Below are 24,600 nucleotides of genomic sequence, written 5' to 3'. Positions count from 1 at the left end.
TATAGCAGCTTAGTAGATTTGGAAAGAAAAACCACGAGGACACTAATTCTTTTAAACTGGATTTTATTTTAATTCCATTTTGGAAAAAACTATGAAAAGAGGTTTTTACTTGGGCATCTCAGCCTCGGGCGCCTCCACTTCCATCTTCTCGTCATCATCCTGAGGCACTTGCACCGCAGGCATTTCAGCCTCCAGCATCTCCACCTCTGCCACCTCTGTGGTCAGCACCTCGGCTGAAGGCGTCTCCGCTGCTGGAATTTCTTCTGCAGGCTCCTCCACTGCTACCGGTGTCTCCGCTACCAAAACCTTGGTTGCAGGGGTCTCCGCTTCCAGAACCTCCGCTGCCTCCATTTCAACCGTTTCAACTGGGAGCATCTTAGCAATGTAGGTGACATCCTCAAACTCCTCAAGAGCTGGGGCCTCGGCAGCTGCGGTCTCTGCCTCTGGTGCCTCTTCTATCGCTGCCTCAGTTACAGGCATCTCCACAGGTGGTTGTTCTGCCTCCAGCGCCTCTGCTACAGGTGCCTCTGGTCCGATGGCTTCAGTCACAGGAACCTCCATAGCTGGCATCTCTGGTTCGATTGCCTCAGCCACAGGAATTTCCATGGCTGGTGCCTCTGCCTCAGTTTCCTGCACCTCGGCTTCTACTGCCTCAGTTACTGGCGTCTCCATTGGTGGTATCCCAGTCTCGACTGCCTCAGTTACAAGAACTTCAGTTGCCACGGCCTCAGCTTCAGGCACCTCAGGTGCGAGTTCCTCTGCTTCTTCTTCTACAGCCATCTCATCCTTAGGTGCCTCCGCTGCAACAATCTCAGCTGCTGGGATTTCGGCTGCAAGGATCTCTGCTTCAGGTGCCTCGACCTGGGTCACCTCGGCCTCGGGAATCTCAGCTGCTAGTGCCTCAACCTGAGTCACCTCTGCCTCAGGAATCTCAGCCTCTAGTGCCTCAACCGGAGTCACCTCAGCCTCGGGAATCTCAGCCTCTAGTGCCTCAACCGGAGTCACCTCAGCCTCGGGAATCTCAGCCTCTAGTGCCTCAACCGGAGTCACCTCAGCTTCGGGAATCTCAGCTTCCAGTGCCTCAACCGGAGTCACCTCAGCTTCCAGTGCCTCAACCTCGGTTACCTCGGCCTCAGGAATCTCAGCTTCTACAGCCTCGACCTGGGTTACCTCAGGAATCTCAGCTTCTACTGCCTCGACTACCTCTGCCTCAGGAATCTCGGCTTCTGGTGCCTCAACCTGGGTTACTTCAGCCTCAGCAATCTCGGCTTCTGATGCCTCAACCTGGGTTACTTCAGCCTCAGGAATCTCAGCCTCTACTGCCTCAACCGGGGTTACCTCGGCCTCAGGAACCTCAGCAGCAAGTGCTTCGGGTACTGGGCTCACAGCCAAATCTTCAGCCTCTGCCGCCTCGGCCAGCAGATCCTCATCTGCAGGTGTCTCCATTACAGGCATTTCATCCTCTGGCTCCTCCTCAGCAGGGATCTCCTCAGCAGGTTTCTCCTCCTCAGGCATTTCCACGACGGGTGCTTCCACTTCAGGCTCCTCAGCCACAGGCATCTCCAGTAAGGGCATCTTAGCCGCTGGCACCTCTTCCATGGCCACCTCCTCTGCAACACCCTCTTCTACAGCAGGTTCTGCTGGGGCCGGGCGTTTCACAGCCTTCGGCTTCTTGGCCTTCTTTGCTTTCTTGGGCTTGGGCTCAGGAGGAGGCACCGGCACGGGCTTCGATGGCTTCTTCTTCTTCTTCTTAGATTTCAGCATCTTGTCTTGAATCTATGGAGAGTGCAATCAGGTTGGTATGACTTGTGGGCCTGAACAATTTCTGTGCAATAAACAGATGGTCGACAGTATGTGCTAGGACAAACAGCAGGTTGACACAGTATGACAGAAACGGCATTGATCGAATCTACTTCGTTATCCCAGTGTACTTACAGTTTTGTCATGCAGCAAGATGGCGTTTCGCCGTGCTGTCTTTGCGTAGGGGTTGAGCTTCATCATCACCCTGAGGTTATTTAGAGGATTCTTCTTTAGCACTCTACGGCTGATCTTCTTGCTGAGGATATCGAGTCAGGAAGAGATGTGACTATTACTATGTACTGTTGCTGCCTCACACTTTGTAATGGCAAACATTCATTTCAATTATGTAACTGCAACAGAGACCAGCTTCCAAGAGTGCACTAATGGAAATTCCAACATTAACAACCTGGGGCACTTGACTGAGAAGGTCGCTCAGAACTTCCACTGAAATCACAGCATTCAGAAACACGGACCATGAAGTGTGGATTCATCATAACCAAACCACAGCTCGGCTTGCCCCCAAAATACAAACAACTCCATTTTAGTGCTCCGTGACTGGAGATTCTGTTTTAGTGAGGAATTACTGTGCATTAACAAGACTCACTTCGGAGCGCGAAGAGCTTTCTGTATTTCTGGGCTCTTGAGAATTCTGCTTAGGTCTGTGTTTGTCATCTTGTGCATTGGAAGGCTGAAAAACAAGATTTTAGATAACATTATGGAAATGCAGGAATGAAATAGGCATTTGTGAGCAGCTGTAGTTGTACAATAGCTCCATTCTGTGAAACTAACTACTACATCCTCAGAACTTCATTGAAATCATGCGTTTCAGAAACACGGACCATGAAGTAGAAGCTCATCACAGTTGAAGTAGAAGCTCATCACAGTTGTTTTTAATGCTTCAATTTATAATCTGCCCTATACAAATTCACTTACAATGTAGAGGTAAATGCTGAAACTGAAGGGGTCAGTGGTGAAAACTTAAAAACGTACACTTGTACACAAAACCATGTGAAACCAAATAGAGGCTCGTTAGATATACAATTTAGTGTATGGAAACTATTCCATACACTAAATGTCCATCTGATCTGTAACATGGCACCTATTCAACGTGAAGGAACCCAACCAGGCGCTCTCCACATACTCACTTGTAATCCACTTTGAGGGAGGCGGCCTTGCGCCAAGTGCCATACAGTTCGTCCAGCTTGCTGAAGGCACCCTCTGTCCAAATACAGAAGCGGCCGACATGGCCACCAGGGGCGAGGCGGAGAAGGTTCAGTTTGTTCACGTTCTGAAGGGTGATGCCTGTTGGGAAACAGGGATGGGGCCCATTCCAAGACCCGTCATTAAAACAGCAGTCAAGAGGTATGCTGCATGTGACTGAGCAGTAAAAGCTTACAAGCGTTTAAGCATTAAGCGTGCTCAAATAAATGAGCAACTGGGCAGTCGCAGGGATAGTCTTCCCAGCCCTTCTTAACAAGGGACTCCAGCAGGGACTTCCATTGGTTTTTCATGGCGCAGGCAGTGGAGGGTGCGGGAGGAGGCCTTGTGGGGTTCACTTTCAGCAGCTCTGTGCATTGCAACAGCTCCACAGCATTTCTTTGAAGAACAGTTACGTTCTGCTGACACTAGATATGCACAGATGACAGCTTAACTTGTCCACAGTTGCCACATCCCCAAATTACACATCCTTTTGTGAGGGAGTGAATGACCCCAAGCTATCTAATAATGGTCTGAAATGCTATACCTGTCTACCAAGCCATGCTTCAAATTCCTTGGGCTGCGCAATTTATTACTTGGCTAACTTAACTAGTTAACTAGCAACTAGTCAACTGATGTTAGCATGTTAACTATCCTTCACTGTACAAGAACCACATCTCCCTTCCACTGCTTAATGTAAATACAGCTATATCAAGCTTATGGATAGCTAAGTAATAAATAAAAGACAAATGCTCATACATTTTATGTTTAGCTTGAACTTAAGCAAGGGTGAAAAGCATGGAATGCTGGCCGACTGCATTTAAAATGAAGCTCTAGCTGACATGAAGCTCGCTGCCTTGGCTATGAAAGAGTACGCTGCCTGGGACCGTTGGCTATCTCACCATGCGCTGAGCTCAGGATCATTCCCTTCCACACACGACATGCACACTTCGGTAAAACACGAACTGTGGCTGTCTCTAGGGGGGCTCACACAGGGGAGCCTCTTCTTGATCGCTTGTCTTTTGCAGCATGTAGTTTCCCACATGCAGGCAGACTTGCCCCTCCGGTCAGACACACAATCTGCACCTAAAAAAATATCCCTGAATAATAATAAAGGATTGTAATCATTACAAAATTACTGGGACATGGTGGTGGTGATGGGGGATTTTGAGGGCCATTTTATTCCTGCACAGGGTAAAAAAAAAAAAAAGTTAGGAAAGATGAACCATCTTCAAGAAGACTGAGGGGAGGAGAAAAAAAAAAAGAAAAAAAAAAAAGGAAAAAAAAAAAAAAATTGCATCCCCAGTCTGATCCTGTAGCCTTCCAAGTAACTTCCAAGACTGTATGTATGGGTGCAGGAAAGCTCAGAAACTGGGGTTCTGAGATGCAGACTACGAAGAGGCAACTCTTCATAGCAGGAGTTTCCTGTCATTTCCACAGGACATTTTGAATGAACACACTCACAGGCTGATAAAGACTGCAATACACTCCACAAATAATTTATCAAACTCCTTTTCATTACAAACAGGTTAGTGCACTGGTAAAAAACATATTCAAAGCAGTTCAGGCCTGATTTTTGAAGACGACACTAACCGGGAATGTTTCTGAAGGCCTTTGTAACGCCACCGTCTTCATTGTAGATGATGCAGGGCCCCTTGCGTTGAATACGTCTGCGGTTCCTCATCTTACCCTTACCAGCACGCATCCGCTGGGAAGCATACACCTAAGGAAGAGACAAACAAGACTCATTTTACACAACTGCATTCCCCATACAAACACAAAGATGAAAACATGTCATTGGCTGTTGTGGTTTAATCTCCGTGTAAAAATGGACGTCCTCAAATGGTTCATTGTGTCTGCGCCAGACATCGTACAAGAAGCCTGGGCTTCTGCATTGGTACTGCTGTTAGGCAAAGTGGAATACAACGGAATAGGTATAGCCGCAGTTTGGGAGTGGCTTACTTTCTTGATGTCATTCCAGGCTTTCAGTTTCTTCAGCAGCAACACTGCCTCCTTTGTCTTCTTGTATCCCTCAACCTTGTTGTCCACCACCAGGGGGACCTCTGGGATCTCCTCAATGCGGTGCCCTGTGGAAACATGCCAACAATGAACCAACTGTCCTTGCGGTTCCCAGACAGTTCTTCTGCATTGGGAGTTTGACGCCATCTTGCTCAGACCTGAATGTTCATCAACCACCTGCGCCAGCATGGAGACAGCAGGCAACTGTCACTGTGCGCAGGGTCAGACGCAAATTACACCATCACAGCAAGAATCTTGTTAGAACCCTGACTTCCATCACATTGGTCACTAATGAGTCAGTACTGTGAACAAAACTGCCCTCTTAAAGAACACTGTTCTATGGCAAGGATTCCCATACTAATCAAAACCCCATGAGTCACTTGATAAGAGTCCACTACTTTATTTGAATGTATATAATCATATACAAATATAGCATGTTTAATATATGACACTATAAACATCGTTAGGTGCATTATTTCAATTTGTTAGTGCAAATGTCTGTTAAGGCAGTAACAGTGTTTTCCACTCAAATTTATCCTGACCCACCTCAACCCCCCTTGTGACCTGGCACCCCAATTTGGGACCCCCTTCTTTGAGACCGTCTTTAGGGAGGGCGACTGACCTTTAGACATGACGAGCGCAGGCAGAGCAGAGGCAGCGAGGGCAGAGCAGATGGCGTAGCGTTTCTGGGTGGTGTTGATTCTGCGGTGCCAGCGACGCCAGGTCTTAGTGGGGGCAAACATTCGTCCTCCGCGGCACATCTACCCTCAAGTCAAGGAGAGGGATCAACCACACACGTGCACTCAAGCCCAAGGTTGACTACTCCAATGAAACGCACCTCTAGGTCATAAATATAACCATGCTGCTCATTTATGCCACTTAAACACTTTTGAAGTCACTCTTACTGCAGATCTACTCAGAGTTAAATCTTTTGTGCATTTATATTACATCCCATAAGACTCATTTACCAGATATTCTCAGCCAGAGTGACTTACAATATAGCAGAAACCTAAGGGCATTTACCTGATTAATACAAGCAAAAGAGCCAAACCTTCCCAGACCATAAAGTAAATGTGCAACATTACTAAAGCACTAGCACTTAAGTTAACTATGCTATTCTAATTCAAATGGAAATGACATCACCACTGCAGCCATGAAGGAGGAACATGCTGGAAACCTGCACTGCCTCCACTTCTACCTCTGATACCCTCCACACCCCACCCCTACAGGAAATGCACATGGTTGCAGTGAGACTCCAATGCTTAGTGTGTTTGTTGGTCAAAAGCAGGATACATTTCCGAAGGCTCCCTGGCCGGAGCGGTGAGTGCCGCCACCGCGCACGCGGGGGATACGCGCCACAGCTCTGCCCGTGCCCCAGGACTCTGCGCTGGTCTGGTGACCTGGAACACACCACACGCCGTCAGGACAAAGCACACGCGCGACGGCTTCGTCCAAAATACACCATCGTCTTGCCATGTTAACACAGATAATGTGAATCACTGAGGCAAAACAAAGGTTTCCACACACAAGAGTAAAAAAAATGATGAGGAAATCCACAAAATCATTCCAGCAACTTTGATTTGGCAGTGCATTAATATCACCCCATTGCACAAACTCTGATCCTGTTATCCTCTTTTACATTGATTAATTATGCAACAGATTTTTTGTAGTTTAAAGCAAGAAAATACACTTAAACTCCAAGCACCTTTTGGGAAACTTCTGCAAGTAGCCAAAATGTCACATACAAAATATATCGCATACAAAAATGGTCTGGACCAATTTCAGTGTTTTAAACATAAACTGACATTTGAAAAACAAACTCCAGAAAGCAAACTAGCTTAAAAAAAATACAGGTATCCAAAAATTTACCATGAACTATAGGGCCCATTATCACCTTTGCAATGTCTCTTCCAAACCTTATCCACAAGAAAGCAGTTGATACCACATTGTCTCCAAATACACATGCACACAAACACCAACAGCTAAATGCCGCACATTTTTCTCACTCCATTTTGCTTAGACAGGCAAGTCGTCTGGTTGTATGGCAGAGTCCACCTAAGCAGTTCCTGGTTTTCAACAACAGAGTCCAATTTTTTTCTAAAGCAAATGTGGAAACGTGCTAGTGTATAACGTGAAAATACACATGCTGTTGGCATAGCTATATATGCAGCCTGCCAGCTGGACACCATCCAATGTATACACAGATAAGGTATCAAGAATCAAGTCTTATCAATGAAAACAATGATACTAGTTTTGTTCATGCAAATGCTGCTTCTTAATACTTTTGATTAAACAATATTTAGTCACAGCAATGATGTTGTGCGCTGTATACAATTACATAGCTATACAAAACCAATATTTTTAGTCTTGTGCAAGTTGCCCTCATTAAGTAATGATGCATAGTTAACAGAATGGCTGTAAATACACCAACAATTCATATTTCTGTATACTCACAAGCACTTCTGATAGGGGAAAATAAACAATGCGAAACTATTTATCCCACTTAAATGAATGTCTAAAATAGTTCCTGCGGTGTTCTACTAATTGTCAAAACAGTTGGCGCAACCTAGAAATAAAAGCAAAACAACTTTCACTGAACTTGCACCACCTATCATATTGTTGTCTGGGTATATAATGTTAAAAAATACTTTTTAAAGCAAACTTATGCAATTCATATCATGAATCCATTTGAATTGGGACTTACGTGTTTGCTCTTATCTTGTTTCCATTAGTTAATTCAACTCCGCCAGAACCTCAAAGCGCGATTATTTGGCGTTCTATATGTAGCTACACGTTGCCATTAGGCAAGCACGCCACCAAGGCCGTAAATGGCGGAAATGCAACTTCTTTGTCCTTATTAGTTTTAAGTGTAAACCTTCTCTGCAGGAGACACCGAATCATGCGAATTGTGAATGACATTTCGTTTTGTCACAAGTAAGCGAAAACGCTGTGCTTCAACGTGGTTAATATTAAAACCTAAAGTTAAAATGCTAACGCACTTAGCCATCACGCTAACCACCAATGACCTCAATACTTTATTCAAGTCCCTTCCGTTTTTTTTTTTGGGCCATGTAGCCGATTGACAAAATAAATGCGTTTTACAGTGTATACATTGGATGAAGCTCGCAATTTTCCGTGAAATAACTGGAAAAGAGAGAACAAAATTGAAGTTAATTTCAATTCATTTTAAGGTTTCCCGCATGTAAGACATGTAGTACGCGGGAATGCCTGGCTTTACTCAACGGTAATTGCTACTGGGGCAACTGGACTCAACCTCTGTCATGAGTGAAATATGATCTACATTTGTCAGCAGCGAATTGATGAAACAAGACAAGTCTTAAAGTTCCACAACGGTAGATGCGAAAAAACTGGTAATGGTACACAATCCATTTTACTGTAGCAAGTTGGCAAACTAGGTCTCATGTGTTGGCTACTTGTGGCCAAGAGTGGTAATGGTGAGCATGCCGTGATGACGTATCAAACGGGTGATGAGGCGTATGGTCTGAGACCACGCTCTTTGGTATGGTCCCGTATCAAATTGATTAGTTGGAATAAGAGAATACTCACCGGCCAATTCGCTGACAGCATAGGGCTGACGGCTGTTCTTGCGCATGTTGGTGTGAACAAAGTTCACAATGTCCGGGCGGATGGGCGCCTTGAATACAGCAGGCATAACCACATTTTTGCCTGAGGCCTCTCCTTTCTCGGAGTAAATCGATATCAGGGGTCGGGCGCAGGCCTGTGGATACAATGTGTTCCAGTAAATTTATTTTAAAACAACGTGCAACTGAAACATCGATGGCTCAGGTTTTAAAACGTTAGTCACCAAGAGGCTGAAAACTTAAAATAATAATAAATTTAAATCTGCCTCAGGATAACGTTTGATTGCAAAGTTATATTCGCCCTCTATGTGCCAGCAGGCAAACGCATGCTATCGACACTCTTCAAGCTAAAATATCTAGACAACATCAAGAAATAATGTCAGTCAACAACATGCAAGCACGCGTTGGTTTCCAAATGAGTATTCAGCCAATTCACCCAATGAGTATTCAATATTCACCCAATCTAATCAGAGCTGACAGTCGTTCTTTTGTTAACACATTTCCGCCAGCCAAAGTGAATAACTGGAATGTCAGGCATGCAACTTTTTTTAAACTCGGAAAATAATCGTGATTTATTTATACATAAACACATCCATACATACACATAATTACTGGGTAAAATATTAAATGTTATTTGAAAAATTTGGACGATTCCTTAAAAGAATAACAAACGCAATGGCTTGCTGGCTAAAGTTACACAGTTCTATAAAATGCCTCTAACGTGAGCCGTCATTGGGTAAATTAACCAAGTTTGCTAGCGAACGTTCTCTTTGTCCATAAAACTTGATACTTTAGTCTCTCATATTGATTTATTATAATAATTATCATGTAACTGGGTAGTGACAAAATTAGAAACAGAATAAGCGTTTAAGTAGGCCAAGTTCTTAAGATTTAGCGGTTAGGCTACAGTCCATCAAGGGATATTCACGTTGAACCTAGCCAACCACATTAAAAAAACCCAGCTGAAGATTAGATAACACACCCCCTTTCGCATTGAGCTAATGAGAAAACAAGCCAATTGTTTAGCTAAGATTTCTTACAACTTGATAACGAAACTAGCCAACTATAATTATATCGAAGCAAGCTGACAAGCTCCCAGGTAAATCGGTTTAACTGGCATGCGATATAGTTAGCTTGTTAACTAGCTAGTCAGCAACAAAGCCTCTCCCACCTAATGTGCCATTGTGCACGTGTGGAAAAGGAAATTGGCTCTTCAATTGTTACGCGCATAGCATACGTTCTAGCGGTCCACCACAAATACAATCATTTCTCACGCAATTAACCGACCATTCAATTAAATTAGCAGTATACAAGTCAACACACAACGTGCCCCACACGCCTACTCCTTCCATGTTAGCTAACAATACACGTGCGGGTGGCAAGTAAAATGGCTTCTCCAACTTTTTTTTTTTGTAGCCACACAATAATAGACATTCAGTTATCCTAACGATGGGAGAATTGCACCCAATGTAAATAAATGTATAAATAAAACGAGAACACACCAGTATACATGCAAACCACTACGTTAGAATAAAAGTATTGCCTTCTTACCATTTTCTCGGGAGACCACGGTCTTCCAACGATGGCGACCACTGACGAAAAGGAAGTTTACTGCTCACCCCCTATAGTATATACATCGACAACCGGTCACTTCCGATATTGAAATATTTTACAATTAAAGAAGAAAAAATGGTGACATAACCCTGTAAACAAATAATATAATAGATCATAGGAATACACGAGCGCTGAACGTCCGTTTCAATAGTAATTAGCCAAAAAGGGGGAGAAATGCTATTATTGGACCTATTTTGGCTCGTGTTCAACGCTTTGGCGTAAGGGTACCTATAGACGTAGAGACCGGACTACTTCTGAAATAATTTTCTGAAGGTATTAACCAAACAAAAATTTCAAACAGTTTATTATATACAAGTGTATTTCAAAAACAATACAAATAAAAGTCTGCGTAATTAAAAATAATTTTAATTAACTGATTGGGTGTGTGCGAATGCTAAAATGACGTGCGTGACGTAAAAGCGTGCGGCGTTTGGATAGGCGAACAAGAGAGGGTCTTGCACCAACCTATTCAGAATCTATTTACCAACATGACGCAAGTGATGTCTTGTCATGAAGACTTTGCATTCACGAAAGAATTCAATTAGACAACTATCCTATTAAAATTGGTAGGCTATATTCGGATGTATGAGCCTCGATGTTTCATGATGATTATTATGGACGTGTATTTGAATGACGTTAAAATACTAGCCCTGGGAAATGTGTTAATAACCACACAAATGCTTTTTAAACACTTCCTTATCAGTTATTTATTGTGCAGGCTCCCATCGTTCAAATGTATAGGCACCTGGCTTTTCATTTGAATTTGTTATGCTACTTCTTTTTTTTTTTTTTTTTTTGCCAGTTAGCAAGCCAGATTGAAAAGCCCCCCTCTTTCTTGGTTAAAATCGATCAGCCATATACAGAATAGGCCTAAGAAGGTTCCTGGAATATAAATCCTAGAGTTGTGAAACTGTACAAGAATGTCTGTCTTAAAATATCAATGCAAGCACACAGCACCAGCAACTTGTGTGAATAACCTAATTTTAAATGCAACTACAAAATATTAAGCAAATTGAAATAGTGTGATGGTTAATCCTCTAGACTGTCTGTGTAATGCTAAGCAGACCCACACAACCCATGCTTTGGATCCCACCATACACAAAACACTGAAACAAATCAATGACCATATAAAAACACTGGCACAATTATCATGGCATGCAGCAAATCCAAGCATGAATTTAATACAGTATGCAAGTTTATTTTAACCTCTACATTGTATGTGTGGTATTTATTGGTATAAAGTATTTGTTCACCTGCCCAGGGACTGAGGATGAAAATGAGCTGTTAAGCTATAGCTCTGTATTGTGCATTGGACTTTTTTTTTGTTTTGTCATGTGTGGTCCCTTTTTAAAAAATAAATAAATAAATAAATGGTGAGGATGTAATTGTGAGCATGAACTCAAGGTGTCTTTACTGCATATTTTATCCTTGAGGAAAAAAAACAAAACCTTAAAGCCATGTGTGTTCCTAATTTACAGGGAATAAAATTTAAGACACTCATGTTTACACATGTAAAATAAGAATTTGTTTTTAAACTACAAACCATAAATGTCAATGGGGCAGTTCCCAACACCTCAAAATGAACAGTCTCACTCATCTAGTCTGTCTTTGTTAAGTATCTTTGTCTTAGTGGCAAAATGTTCTTATTTTACTCACTCATGCACAAAATGGTAAGATGGTCATCCTCTTGGTTAGTGTGAACAGCTCCTTTATTACCTTTTTTCAATAATTTCATGGAAGTTCATATGGGTGATTATGCCGATTGCAATGCCACTGTCCAATCAGGTCAGGGTCATGAGAAATTGCAAGGGCCTTTTTCTTATCTTCCAGTTAATACCAAAATAGTTTCAGTGTAGTGTAGAATAAAAAAGAAAATATTACAGATTAAATAAGCTTGTGCTAAATACTTAACTTAAATGTAAAACATGTTTTACATGGGCTAGTGTTGTTTTGCTGTCTGTGGTTTTGAATAGTACAGTCTAGATTTTTGGTTTGTATTCCTGAGAATAAATTCCCGCACATGTAGCGAAACCTGTTGTGGCAATGCAGAAAACAGCAATACCTGCTGGACAATATGGAAAACTGCAATATTTTACTCAGCCTGGCTAAGGGGCGCCTTCTACTGCTCATACAGTGAGTTGCACAGTCCAGTCCCCAGAACTCAAAACATTGTTCACTGCCTTGTACTAAGATGGATGATGTGTTTGTGTCTTTTTAGTAGATTGCAGCACCGAGCTCCAGGTTCTTGCTGATTTCCAATGCTAGATCTAGAGGACCACTGCAGTATCCCTCATTTACTAAAGCTTGTGTTTGTGTGATTCAGATCTACCAACTGAAGCAACTGTGAGTGATGAGAGTAACTGGGCCCAATCATTAATGAGGCTGTGGCCTCATTAGCTTATCATGAACTCAGTCACAGGTCAAGGAAACGGCTCAGAATCGTTCAAAGAACTTTTTAAAATCTTTAATTCTGCAGTTTATTTTCATCTGAAATATTAGCTTTTAGCTTAATTAATTAACATGTTTCACATGGAATTAAAAACTTTTCCTATTTTAAAACAGCACATGCCACTACAATTGCTTCCCCACTGCGTATAAAGAGTGTAATTATAAAAATATGCATTCAATAGCTCGTTGTGACTGCAAATGTTGTTTCACTGTGGCGACCAATAGTGTTGTTAAAAAAGATTCTGTACATGTGTCTCAGTTAAAACAATATTCGATTACTAAGGCAGCCAATAGAACTAACCTCACATCAAACATCAAACCTGAATTCATCCATGTTGATTTCTGAACTGCATTAAGATGTTGGCTGCTAAATTTTTAATCTACAAAATAAATAAATAAACACAATACACTGGCACTTGAGGAAAATGCTTCTTGTGAAATGGAAGTGACACTTACTGTACATCAACAAGCACCAGCATTAATGTCAGAGTCCTTTCATCATAACGCCTTCGGCCAGGCTGAGCTTCAGACATCCTGTGTGTGATTGAGACTTAACAGAATGGCCCAGTACAGGTGTGTTTGTGTTGTCACGCTGAGAAATGAATAACTGAATAGGAGCTGAGTGCGTCGCTAGTTGCGTCTGCGCAGTAGAAACATGAGGAAGACCGCACTGAGGAGGATACACAGTGTACACACAGTGGGGACAACGATCTCCGTTACCATCTCCATGTGACTGGTCAGAGGGTCTGAAACACAGAGATACAACATGTTAAACAAGCGTCTCTGCATGGAGTTACCCTGAGTTTGAAGCATGTGCACTTACTCATGGTCTCAGACTGCCATGCACAAAGCATTATGCTCAGCACTCAAAGGGTTAATTGTTTTTGCAATCTATTTTTCTTTTTTTCTTTTAATGAGCATGTGTGCAAGAGCTTACCATGAATTAGTCTTAGAATATTGGCAGCAGTACTCCGCTGTTCTTCTATCAAAGAGAAAGAAACGACTTAGAGAGACACATTAACCCTTTGAGGACTGCTGATCAATTTAACAAAGCAATGGGGAAACTGTTTGAACAAACACATCTCCTTGACAATGTGGCTGACCTTTGATCAAAAATGCGATCTGCGGAAGTGGGTGTGCCTCATCTTATTCTGTTCAAATTTAGCTTTTTTCTCACAGGGTCCACTATGAAAATCATGTGACGCCTCCACACATTTCACTTTCACGCTCGGTGCTTTATGGCAGAGGGATGTGTGGGCAGAGTGGCAGTGCTCGGCTCACTCTGCCTGTTCCATCCCCAGCCATTTGGACAAAATGATTAGAACCGGATGTACTGAGGAGGACAGCTAACTAGGGAAGTAGAGCAATTCTGGTATCACAGCAACAGATGGACAAGCTCAAAATACAGAAATTATTAACAATGGCAACTTGCCATTTGAAAGAAGATTTATTATTTAACATATAGTTATATTCTTTAAATGTATCTGACTGTAATGTGAATCTGTGTAAGAATTTTGTGGTGGGGGTAGTAAAACATTTCAAAATGACATCCAGGGACAGTTTTTGGTCAGATAAATTAAGGCTGCATTATACATTATATGTTCTATGCATCTAAAGAAGAACTTTGCCTGGGGATCACTTTCTTGTACACTGTACCTTAAATACTCCAGCAGTCCTAGTGGAGACATCTGCTCAGGGTTTGAAGCTGGTTATGAGTAACATGTCTCTTCTAAAAATGACCCTATGATTCACCCTATGGTTCCTGAACAAATCAACTCTGGATATATTAAAATAATTAAATACTTAGCAGTACCAGGTTGAAAATATTTCAATAGGCATTCATTCATTCATTTTCATTTGGCATTTGTTGAAAAGACTGATTTGGAAGTTTGAAAGGTCTGAAGAAATTCAGTGTTAAACAAGACCAGTGAAATTTTTCCAACAATTCATTGATTAATGTCCTGAAGGAAACTGTAAGCCCCCCCCCCCCCCCCCCCCAAAAAGACGTAAGAAGCAAGAAGCCACAGCAAACAAGAACCCACAGATATGGCACTGCCATTGGGTCAAGCCATTTTTGTACTCTGCATTAATCACAATCAGGATCTGCCTTTACCGGCCTTCGAGCCAATCACAATGAGGGAAAATTTTCCTCACCAATCCAAGTGATTCCTTTGACAATATCACAGAGCATAAAGAATCTATGCTGCGCCATGACGTCTGTTTGTTTAATCAGTGAGAAAATCTTGCCAAGCCAACAACAACAACAACAACAAAAACCCAAATTTAATTTTTTGATTCCTAGTACCTAAACTTCATCATGCACTGGCCAAACCTTTGGCATTTCTGCATGTTCCTTATTTTCCTTGGACTTTCTTCTAGCTGGAGGGGCAAACAAAGAAAAAAATCCTGTTAGAGGTTTAGATGGCTAATCCGATCCTATCTAGGCTGTTTAGATGACCTCCAAATGTCTGATTTCAGATCTGGGTACGCTGAGAAGCAATGCTTCATACGGCCAGAATTATTCATAGGGCGTTTGAGAGGCAGGCATCGCAGTGATACACATGCACAGTTGTGTTCTTTCAATACTGACCTCATGCATATGTTTTGTGTACATGTTCCCTCACTTTGCTAGCCTTGCTGCAGAGCGCTGATATAACAAGCATGACCGCTTCAGTTTCAGAGGGCTGAGGTGCATTACTTTGATGACATTTAATATAATTTTGTCTTGGATGACTGGAGATGTTAGAGCCTGCTCAGATCCAAGTTTCATCCAAAATTTCAGTTTGCAGCTTCCTTTCCTGATATGCAGGTAAAGGACATTGAGTGGTAGGACATATTTTAATTAATTTTTTTGTTTGTTTGCCCCAGCTAGCTTCTCACCCGTGTCTGCAAGAAGACAAAGAAAAGGTAATGTTGGGATTTACTAACCTGCAGCTAGCAGCTGATTGCTGGAGGAGCAGGTCTCTGTGGCCTTCCTCTTCCAGTTCTCCACCTGGGAGTGTTCAACAGCATTAGTCAATCGGTGGCACAGAGGTGTACTATTAATTCCCTGCAACATGTTCTGTTTCACTGCAAAATTTATGTATGTTTAAGCAGGCACAATGTATTCATGCTGGTGTGAAAACGTCAACAGACACACACACACTTGACTATAAGTCACTGTTATTAAGCCATACTGTTATTTCTGTAATAGAGTCATTGATAAATTTGTGGCCTCCCTTTCCCAGCTTGCAGTCTGGTTTATGTTCTGTGTTATAGTAAGTCACTTCCACAGAGGAATATAAAGTGGATTTTGTTCTCACACGATGAATAATGCATGCTCCCAAAAAATGTTGGATTAGCAAATAAACTGGAATCAGATGGAGTATAGAGCATTTAGAATTGTCTTTCTGAATCTCATCCACTCATTTATTGCAGTGTATATTTCCTTTTAAAAAAAAAAAAACTTGGAGCCACATTAAAATACTATTTATGCCCCCTCAACCTTTTTGTTTTTGCAAAATGATATCTTCAAATCTTCAAAATGACAGTTTCAATTTAAAAAGCAATACAGGACAATGGAATGAATGCTTATCTAGTGAAATAATTGGCCAATTTAAATTCTGCATTCCTTAACTACATTTGAATACTTTTACATTTAATAGCTTTATACTACCTCGCTAAATGCCCCTGTCTGATGAACATTATGCACTTCTGGTTCGGTTCATTTTGTTCAATGTTCCTAATGCCTGTGCAGGAGATCAGGAATTTCAAGGAAGTACTCTGTCTTCAGCAGGCCATTGGCTGCACCTGGAGCGTGTTAACCCATTCATTTGGATTTTACACTGTAAGTTGGCATAAAAGGCTGTGGAAATAAGGTGATACAGAATATTTTTGGTGGCTCTGACCTCTCTCTGATTGGGGAACCCGTTCGAGCTGATGATGCGTTTATAGTACTGAACGGAGGCCTTGGGATAGCGCGGCTTGTTCTTGTTCCTGAAGTCCACGTAGTAAAGGCCAAACCTCTCAGAGTATCCCTCATCCCACTCAAACTTGTCCAGCAGGGACCAGGCTGTGTAGCCCTTCACGTTCACTCCATCCTTAATGGCTGTGTGGGAGAGTGAGCAACAAGAACAGGCCTCTAATTTACTTACACCCAGGCAGGTACAGTGGTGGATTAGACATTTCTACACATTTCATATAGAGACGTGAGAACAGCCTTCAGCTGTCATTCGTGACCTTACCAAGAAACTGGAGCTGAATATCATGTAAAACAGCGTTCCTCCACCCCTACATTAGAAAGTTCTGCACAGTCCTATGGACTTGGGACCTCACCTTTCAGCATCTCATTTATATAATCTTTGAAGTACTGTATCCTCCAGTCATCGCAAAGTTCCGTGCACATCATCTTTTCTGAAACTCCATTCTCTGTCACATAGATCATTGGATTCCCGTACTGGGTCTAAATAAGAAACATGGGCAATACACAGAATGATACACTGATGGAGATTTGAAAAAATAAAAACCAGCCACCAGAAGGAAGACAAATAGGACAGAGATTACAGCAGAGGCCCTTGACCTTTGTCGCAAAGAGACACAAGGTGTGTTGGTTTGTGTATTCATCTAGAAACCATTAACAAATTCAGACCCAAGAAACCGAGGCAAGTTGAGTTAACTGTGTGACTGCTTTAACTGAGTAATTAAGTGCTGAATGACAACAAAAACCAGCAGGCCCCGTGCAGCGCTTACCTTGACAAAATTGAGCAGGCGACGGAACCCCCAGGGGACGGAGTACAGCCACTCAGACCCGGGGTCGGGCCAGCGCGGGTCCACCAGCTCAGCCAGGTCACGGTCAGTAAAGTAGGTGGTTCCTCGGCTGGACGGGTAGTTCTTCTGCGTGACGTAGCGGGTGGTGAAGTGCCCAATGCCCAGGAAGTCGCAGGTACCCTTGATGTAGCTCTTCTCCTGGGACGAGAAGGTGGGCAGCCGCGAGCTGCCCAGGCCCTGCTGAGCACTCTTCCTCCCTGTGCAGAGGAGAGCAGCAGGGCATGCAGTGAGTGTCCCGCCCTCACGTACTGTCACTCTGTCCACTCTGTCCAACATTAAGCACACCCAAACTTCAGGCCAACTCAGACATGGCCTTCTGCTATTCTTTTAACAAATTTCCATGCCCTTTTTACACTTCTTTCATTTCAAAATTTTCAGTTATATCAGTAGGCCTTTCCCACCACTGCAACCTCTCTTAATTTGGGAGGTCACCGACAAACACGTGTGTCCTCGGAAGCATGTTCTGCCAGACAGGGTTGGAGTCAATTCCAATGAAATTATTAATTAAACGTTTTGGTTATTCGTTGCTCTGAGGGGCTACCAACCACAACCAGTTTTATTCCAGACCTTGGTATAACATCACTGTGCTGCGAGTGTGTGATTAACATTCAACTCTCCCCTGGCAGATCCCAGGTCTATCTTTTCATATAGGCCATATATTTTCTTCTTAAATCATCTGCTTGTATACACGTAAAGATCATGATTGTACTGGGAGTGACTTGCCAATGTAGTCTTTCATCACTTGAGGGTAGTCCCCGTGAAAGACGGGCGTGGCGAACCAGCCCAGGTAGAACTGGACATATCTCTCGGCTGCCTCTATGTCCTTCTGGTTGGTGATGTCCACCGGCTCTCCCCAGTCCCCTGAGAGGGAGATGCCCACCAAGCCTGTGGGAAAAGTCCTGCATTTCTCAAAAGGACTTCCTCATTCTCATTCATTTGGGTATTTCAAGCTCTTCCTTTTGGAAGTCTTGTCAATACAATAATGTCACATTTCATTCACTTACATCATGACAGCAATAAATATCTGTGGTGTTACTATACCTAAGTACCCACGCTCACAGTAAACTTGTTATTTTCACTCATCGTCATTTTCAGAATGGCCTTGTAAGTCAATCTGGACAAAAAACGTCTGCCAAATGAGTCAGCGTAAAACATAATGCACTGTGAAGAGACAGCGCTCTCATCCCGGCCCTGAGCGATGAGCCCTGGCACTCCTGTTTCACAAGAGAAATCTTAACTGTCATGTCAAACATACTGTTGAGTGCTAGCGCTGCCTCAGTGCATTCCTTTAGAGTTTGGACCTCATTGTTATTGTCCATATGATTTACTGCCCTAGGCTGAACCCCTGTTTAACCATGTGGGCATCTAACTACCACAAATCTCTCAAACCAGGGGTTACAGTACATAAAAGTCTGTGGTTCACTTAAAAAGAGTGAGAGTTCCTCATCAGAAATACAGTCAAAAATTTTATGGAATCAAAATCTTATAGTGTATGTGCCAAATGGACTGCTGGTACACCAACTGGTGCAGTTTATAATTTGGTGTGTGTACATTTCTAGTGAAACGTAGACACATGCTTTCATCCCATGTGTGTTCTCCATATGTGAAAGATACCCCCCTTAACCCAACCCACCAGAGTATCCCAACCTCAGCTATCATGGTCTTCAAGCAGTCAGTACTCAACATTGCGCTGGCATTGATCACTGTACCTTTTTGTTTGTTCCTCCACTGGGTGTCATATGTGTGCCAGACCTTTGCGTGTGCCTGACGGAAAGTCCAAACACAAACAACGTGTAAAACCAACCAGCACCAAGATAATCAGAGGGAACCATTCATTTTCCCGAAGGAGACTTACTGGTGAAACATGATGATCTTTAAGGATTTCAGAACAATAAATGTATTTTCTCTCTGAGAGTAGCTGAAATTTGCATATGTGCATATTGAACGCAGAGCTGGCTGTATGTGTGACACCTCTAAATGGACGTCTCTGCTGTTTCTCACCTTAATGATGTGGTGGGCTGCCCTGTACGCCCCAGTTCCTTTCAGTTTGAGGCCGGGAGCGTGCTCTCCTGTCTCATAGCCCTCTACAGCTACTGACTGCAAAGGACAGCACATACAGTTGAATATCAAATGCATCAGTGCTCATGGATGCTATTGCACAGGGTTTAAGCGCTGTGTACATCCAGGACATTGAGCTGACTCTCAGTATTGACCTATGGTACCATACCCATGGGTTGTTGAAAGTGATCCAGTATTTCACCCGGTTCCCAAATCTCTCAAAGCACAGGTTGGCAAAGTCATTGAAGTAATTGACCATGCTGATGTTCTGCCATCCTCCATATTTCTCCTGCAAGACCTGCACACATTCAGGAAGGGGTGAAAGAACAGCTTCGTGAAATTTGCATGGCTCAGTTGAACAATTGAAATGATGAAGGCATAACCCTCCCACAATGACTAGAATCTTACTCATCACATGTTGGTCATGGCAAACTACAGCCCAAGCAGCCAATTAACACCCGAATATTGAAAGCATTACATGGCTTGATTCTTGAGAGCTATTGGAGTTGAACGTGAGCTACACATCTGCATCCATGGGATGCACTGTGGATCAGTGGCTGTTCTGTTGGTTAGGTACCCACCTGAGGAAGGTCCCAGTGATACAGAGTAACAATCGGTGTGATCTTGTTCTCCACGAGCAGATTGATCAAGTCGTCATAGTACTTAATTCCCTTCTCATTCACGTGGTCCGCTGGGAAAACACACAGCAGTCTACTTCAGATTGCTACCCATAACACCCTGTAAATTTTCCCTCATTAGAGAAAGAACACGGCAGTGAGAATGTCACAGTTTCTTACACTTAATGCCAGTGGGCAAGATCCTGGGCCAGGAGATGGAGAAACGGTAATGGTTTAGCTTCAGCTCCTTCATTAAGGAGATGTCATCCTGCATTAGGGGACGGGAGAGGGAATGGAATACAGAAGGCATTAGGATTCTGAGACAACTACGTGAGGGGGGAGCAGTGTTTCATTGTGTAAGAGTAAACCTGCATGTATTTCTGTGTGTGCACAACTGGTTGCATTTGTTTCCCTGTCCCATCAATGTCCTCTGTCAGTTTTGGAGGGCAAAGTCTAGCATGGATGTACTTCAATGCAAGGCTGCCACATCTTTATCACTTTATAGTCCACTAGCTGATTTGTCATTGTCCTGATGGACAGCATTCACTGTGCTACTGGTACTGGCAGACTCTTGACGCCCCAACCAAACAGAGAAGTCATTAATGTGCAACATGGTAACAGAAGCCCTTCTGATTGAAACCCCCACCCCCATAGGTGAAGCTATGGCAAATTGTGAGTCAGTGTGGTTTTACGAACAGTAGCAATGAATTTAAGCTAAAACCACCCAATTCAGGTTTGTTAAAGATATTTTAACTTTTTTTTAGATACTGGTAGTGAGCAATTTCACAATCCTTTCTTAGATTTAACTTTTTTAAAAATTTGGTCACCTTGACTTTGTAGTATCCCTCACAGGATGAGTCTCCAGTGTCGTTCAAGAATATCTTTCCCTTCTTGTGGGAAAACACGTCCCAGATACTCATGCCTTTGCCATCTTTGTCCCAGGCTCCTTCCGTCTGATAGGCTGAACTGCCGGCACCCCATGAAAATCCTGCCCATGGTCATGGCACAGACAAACGAGAGAAAAGGACAGTGACTGCCAGTGTGACTTCCTCCTGGCCTGTATTCATGAAAGATTCATGAGGTAAAAGATTCAGCATACTGGCTTCAGCAGTGACAAGGTGTCGTGAGAATTATTCCAATGATGAAGGCAAGGAGGACAAGACAAATGAAGTTCTATGAATCTAGTTCTAGTACAAATTCTTGTAAATTAATGTGGTTATTTGAAATCTATACACCTCTAGTTTTTGATGAATGGGTCAAAGCAAGAACTTAACTGCTTCCATTAAAAATGGAAATTCCTTTTTGAATTTGCTGTCATGGATTAGGAACTTAAAATGTAGGCACTGATTAGTAATCATCAAAACTTGTAAACACGTTGTATTATTTTAGAGTTACATATTAAAAGATTGCCAACCGAATAATTGGTTTTCACAAATGATGGCCCAATGCCAAAACATCTGAAACTGTGGTGTTTAGTAGAACAATGTAATGGATTTTTTATGAATACACTTATTCAAATAATTTTTGATCAATGCTCCATGTTTTTTTCTTTAGGCTGAAATATGCTTCATACATAAATAGAGTAAGCAGATATTCAGAGCTGGCTATATTTGATATTAATCACAGCTGCATAAGGCCTTCATAAAGCAAACATACTGTAACACCTTTATTAACTCTGCACGACATTTACAAATAATTGCACTGCTTCATAAGGGCTGACAGTTATGTAAAAGCCAAACCATGCATATAAAAACATTCAGTCAATCACTTAACATTAATGTTTGTGGCTATGGCGTACAATGAAATCCATGATGGGGATGTTCATTCCAGAGGATGTAGGGTGGTGTTATTTGGGGGAGGGGGAGGCTTTGTTTTCGCGGATTACCAGTCGGAAATGTGCCATAGTAGAAGGAGCCGCGGTCGTTCTTTGTCCAGTCGAAGTCCTCAGCTGCAGACAGACACAGCACCAGCACGAGCACATGGCTCACTCTGGACATGCAGCACGGTAGCATGGTGTTCCTCTGGCTTGTGGCTCTCACTCTCTCGCTCAGCAGTCAAACCTGCGGGAGAGAGGACGCTGCCGTCACCCCTCTGTAAATGCCCCACCCCCACCCACTCCCCATAGGCTACAGGTCGCCATTGACCTGAGGGCAGCCAATGCCGCAGAGCTAACGATCAGAGCATTCATAACCAGAGCTTCAACCAAAGCATCAGCTTTCACACAAGCATCCGTGGAACACACTACCTGTGCATTCCCCAGGGACATTGGCTGGATTCAACCAACATGTCATTTGTTTTATACTTAAAAATACACGCAGACGTTTCGCTTCAGAAACACAAATGTTAGTTTCCTTATTCACAAACACAATTTGGCAAGTTCATTTCGGCGACTTGTCAAACTGTCCTTGTGAAAAAGCATATAAACTGCAAAAACCAAAAAATAAGTCTTAACAAGTATTTAGTCTTATGTTTAGACTTATTTCCATTACTTCTATTATTATGTCACTTGTGAAGGGGTAAGAAATTTCACTTGTGAAGCAAAAAGTAACTTAAAACAATCTAATATTTTCAACTACAGAGAAAAATAAGATTTTAAGCCTCATTACCTGACTAAAACACAAGGCAGACTTTTTTGCAGGTGCACTTATTTTCCGGACTCTATAGAGAACTTTGTGACTGCACTAATGCATACTACATATATGTATGTTCACTGCATATATACATCCATTACCAGTACAGAAGTACAGAATTCAAATAGATTAACAAATAAACCAGTGTAATGTACATATATGTCATGTGAGTTCTTTTCTTGTTGCACATTCTAGTTACACATAACATGAGGAACAGTGACTGCCCTGCCTCTCTACTGACTAATACAGCATATACAAATGCAGGCACAAAATTATGCAAAAGGATTCTCTTTCTTTATGAGAGATACGATGCAAGATAAAAACTGGTTGAAATTTTCTTCCTCATCTCGCTCATAGGTTAGAAACACAGGCAACTTCCACTAAGAAACAAGTGTCCCGGACTTGTTGAAGAAAAAGATAACCCTCATTCAATAATATGTACCAAGCTTACCTTCTTTTTTGGAAAGAGTCCATTGTGAAACAAAATGTTTTCTAAGCACAACATTATTATGCCCTTATTTCATGGCGGTAGACTCATTTTAGCCAGCTAAATGAAACATTAATGCAGAATGCAAGCAAAAAAAGAGAATATCTCAGCCTGTCCAGTAGGGTCCAGATGAATGACATCTTCCATAGAAATACAGTAGATACAAATATGTATTCCCCAGTATTTAGAAATCCCTAGTGACAGGCGGTGCCTTGAGTAGCAGAGGTTTTCAAAATGATTTCAGTTATTTTCTTTGCTGACCCTAAAAAATCCATTTGGCACAGCAGCATCACAACACCATCCTTTCTTTGCTTTTCTCCCTCTTTCCTCTTTCTCTTTTCCCCTCTCTCTGTCTCTTTCACTCACCCACTTATTCGCTCTGTCACCTACCTGTTACAGGATCTGCATTTGTCCCGTCTGGAAACTACACCCAAATGCAAGAAAGTGACCCCAGGCTCTGGACTTAATTCACCTTCACGGCAGACCTCTGCAGCAATAACTGCACTACTGTCACAAAACACCACAGAAGCATCCAGCAGGTTTGCGGTCTATTGAGAGGATCCTATGACTCAAACACACGCCACAATCCCTCCTCCATTGAAGCTCAATGGAGTGCAAGCACATTCTGCTGGGGCAAACAAATCTCTTAGAAACGGGGGTTTCACTCTGTAAGCAAAGTTAATTTTTGTGCGGCTGATCCACTTGTGTTTGTGGTGACAAAGGCACGAGAGGGCTCGGGGTGTTGATTGTCACTGCCAGCTCACCAAGCACTTTGACATGAGAGTTCACTTCCCCGCATGCATCTGCGTTTAATTCACAGCCAAAAACGCACCATAGCTTTTATACTGACACACCTAATTTTCATCTTAACTCATCCTGTGTAAAACCTGAGCCCAATTTAATTGATTAGCGATGTGAGTAATTACAAACGATCCCTTTAAAAGCCATATGCTGAGGGTATGCATGGCTTGTCGAACCAGATAAATTCTCAAAGGCCTGATTTTTTACGCGTTTTGTAAATATTTCAGATAAACTTGTTTGACACTCCAACTATAATTGGCTGTTTGTTACATGTTTATGCTCAGTCCAAATGTGGACAGTAATTTTCAGGAGAAAAGAGGAGTCTTGTGTTGTTCGTTCTACCTGAGTGTCTGCCTTATCCACAACAGATCTCCCTGTAAAAGAAATATAAAAGTGATGTTATTGTGCATGTAAAATAATTGGTAAATAGATATCCACACTGATAATCCATAAAGCATGAATTGATACTCAACAAGGCACTTTTTTGTAGTAGCATAATGTAAATTCCTTCATTAATATAT

General features: G+C 42.4%; 2 protein-coding genes and 3 non-coding genes across 10 annotated transcripts; all 5 read right to left on the bottom strand.

Annotated features, from left to right (window-relative positions):
* Positions 1-46: 46 nt before the first annotated feature.
* Positions 47-10,356, bottom strand: rpl4 (ribosomal protein L4). 2 transcript variants are annotated; one of them, XM_035394964.1, is made up of 10 exons: positions 10,170-10,356; positions 8,584-8,755; positions 6,310-6,416; positions 5,639-5,777; positions 4,960-5,084; positions 4,591-4,720; positions 2,946-3,102; positions 2,405-2,488; positions 1,936-2,056; positions 47-1,776 (listed from the first exon to the last, which is right to left on the bottom strand). In XM_035394964.1, the coding sequence occupies exons 1-10, from the start codon at positions 10,170-10,172 to the stop codon at positions 106-108; spliced, it is 2,709 nt and encodes a 902-aa protein (XP_035250855.1). In that variant the 5' UTR covers positions 10,173-10,356; the 3' UTR covers positions 47-105. The 2 variants fall into 2 exon arrangements, with proteins under 2 accessions (XP_035250855.1, XP_035250856.1); XM_035394965.1 differs by lacking the exon at positions 10,170-10,356 and adding an exon at positions 9,077-9,185.
* Positions 2,229-2,299, bottom strand: LOC118215881. Its single transcript, XR_004762926.1, has one exon. It is a non-coding gene; the product is annotated as a small nucleolar RNA SNORD18 (small nucleolar RNA).
* LOC118215882 lies at positions 2,596-2,665 on the bottom strand. Its single transcript, XR_004762927.1, has one exon. It is a non-coding gene; the product is annotated as a small nucleolar RNA SNORD18 (small nucleolar RNA).
* Positions 5,166-5,265, bottom strand: LOC118215883. The gene has a single exon (XR_004762928.1). It is a non-coding gene; the product is annotated as a small nucleolar RNA SNORD16 (small nucleolar RNA).
* Positions 10,357-12,680: 2,324 nt separating the features above from the next.
* Positions 12,681-24,201, bottom strand: LOC118214695 (lactase-like protein). Of its 5 annotated transcripts, none has more exons than XM_035394830.1 (15): positions 23,243-24,201; positions 22,047-22,221; positions 20,989-21,149; positions 20,342-20,429; positions 20,126-20,235; positions 19,714-19,842; positions 19,488-19,583; positions 19,196-19,250; positions 18,210-18,371; positions 17,409-17,683; positions 16,995-17,121; positions 16,568-16,767; positions 15,609-15,672; positions 13,618-13,662; positions 12,681-13,426 (listed from the first exon to the last, which is right to left on the bottom strand). In XM_035394830.1, the coding sequence occupies exons 2-15, from the start codon at positions 22,171-22,173 to the stop codon at positions 13,311-13,313; spliced, it is 1,755 nt and encodes a 584-aa protein (XP_035250721.1). In that variant the 5' UTR covers positions 22,174-22,221; positions 23,243-24,201; the 3' UTR covers positions 12,681-13,310. The 5 variants fall into 5 exon arrangements, with proteins under 5 accessions (XP_035250721.1, XP_035250720.1, XP_035250719.1 ...); XM_035394829.1 differs by having other exon boundaries at positions 23,669-24,201; XM_035394828.1 differs by having other exon boundaries at positions 24,043-24,201.
* Between the last annotated feature and the right edge of the window lie 399 nt (positions 24,202-24,600).

Source organism: Anguilla anguilla, chromosome 16, assembly GCF_013347855.1.
Source record: "Anguilla anguilla isolate fAngAng1 chromosome 16, fAngAng1.pri, whole genome shotgun sequence".
Classification (NCBI taxonomy): Eukaryota; Metazoa; Chordata; class Actinopteri; order Anguilliformes; family Anguillidae; genus Anguilla; species Anguilla anguilla.
Note: the sequence above shows the minus strand (reverse complement) of the source record. Positions and strands in the feature narration are given on the sequence as shown.

Excerpts from the sequence above, each read along its gene's own strand:
- LOC118214695 (XM_035394830.1), bottom strand. The coding sequence starts at position 22,173 with ATGCTACCGTGCTGCATGTCCAGAGTGAGCCATGTGCTCGTGCTGGTG. Across the intron at positions 18,372-19,195 it reads GTGGAGGAACAAACAAAAAG|GCTTGGTGGGCATCTCCCTC; the intron begins GTACAGTGATCA and ends CTTTTCCCACAG. Across the intron at positions 17,122-17,408 it reads GCCTGCTCAATTTTGTCAAG|ACCCAGTACGGGAATCCAAT; the intron begins GTAAGCGCTGCA and ends TTTCTTATTTAG.
- rpl4 (XM_035394964.1), bottom strand. Across the intron at positions 5,778-6,309 it reads GCCAGGGAGCCTTCGGAAAT|ATGTGCCGCGGAGGACGAAT; the intron begins GTATCCTGCTTT and ends ACTTGAGGGTAG. Across the intron at positions 4,721-4,959 it reads CCTGGAATGACATCAAGAAA|GTGTATGCTTCCCAGCGGAT; the intron begins GTAAGCCACTCC and ends TCTCTTCCTTAG.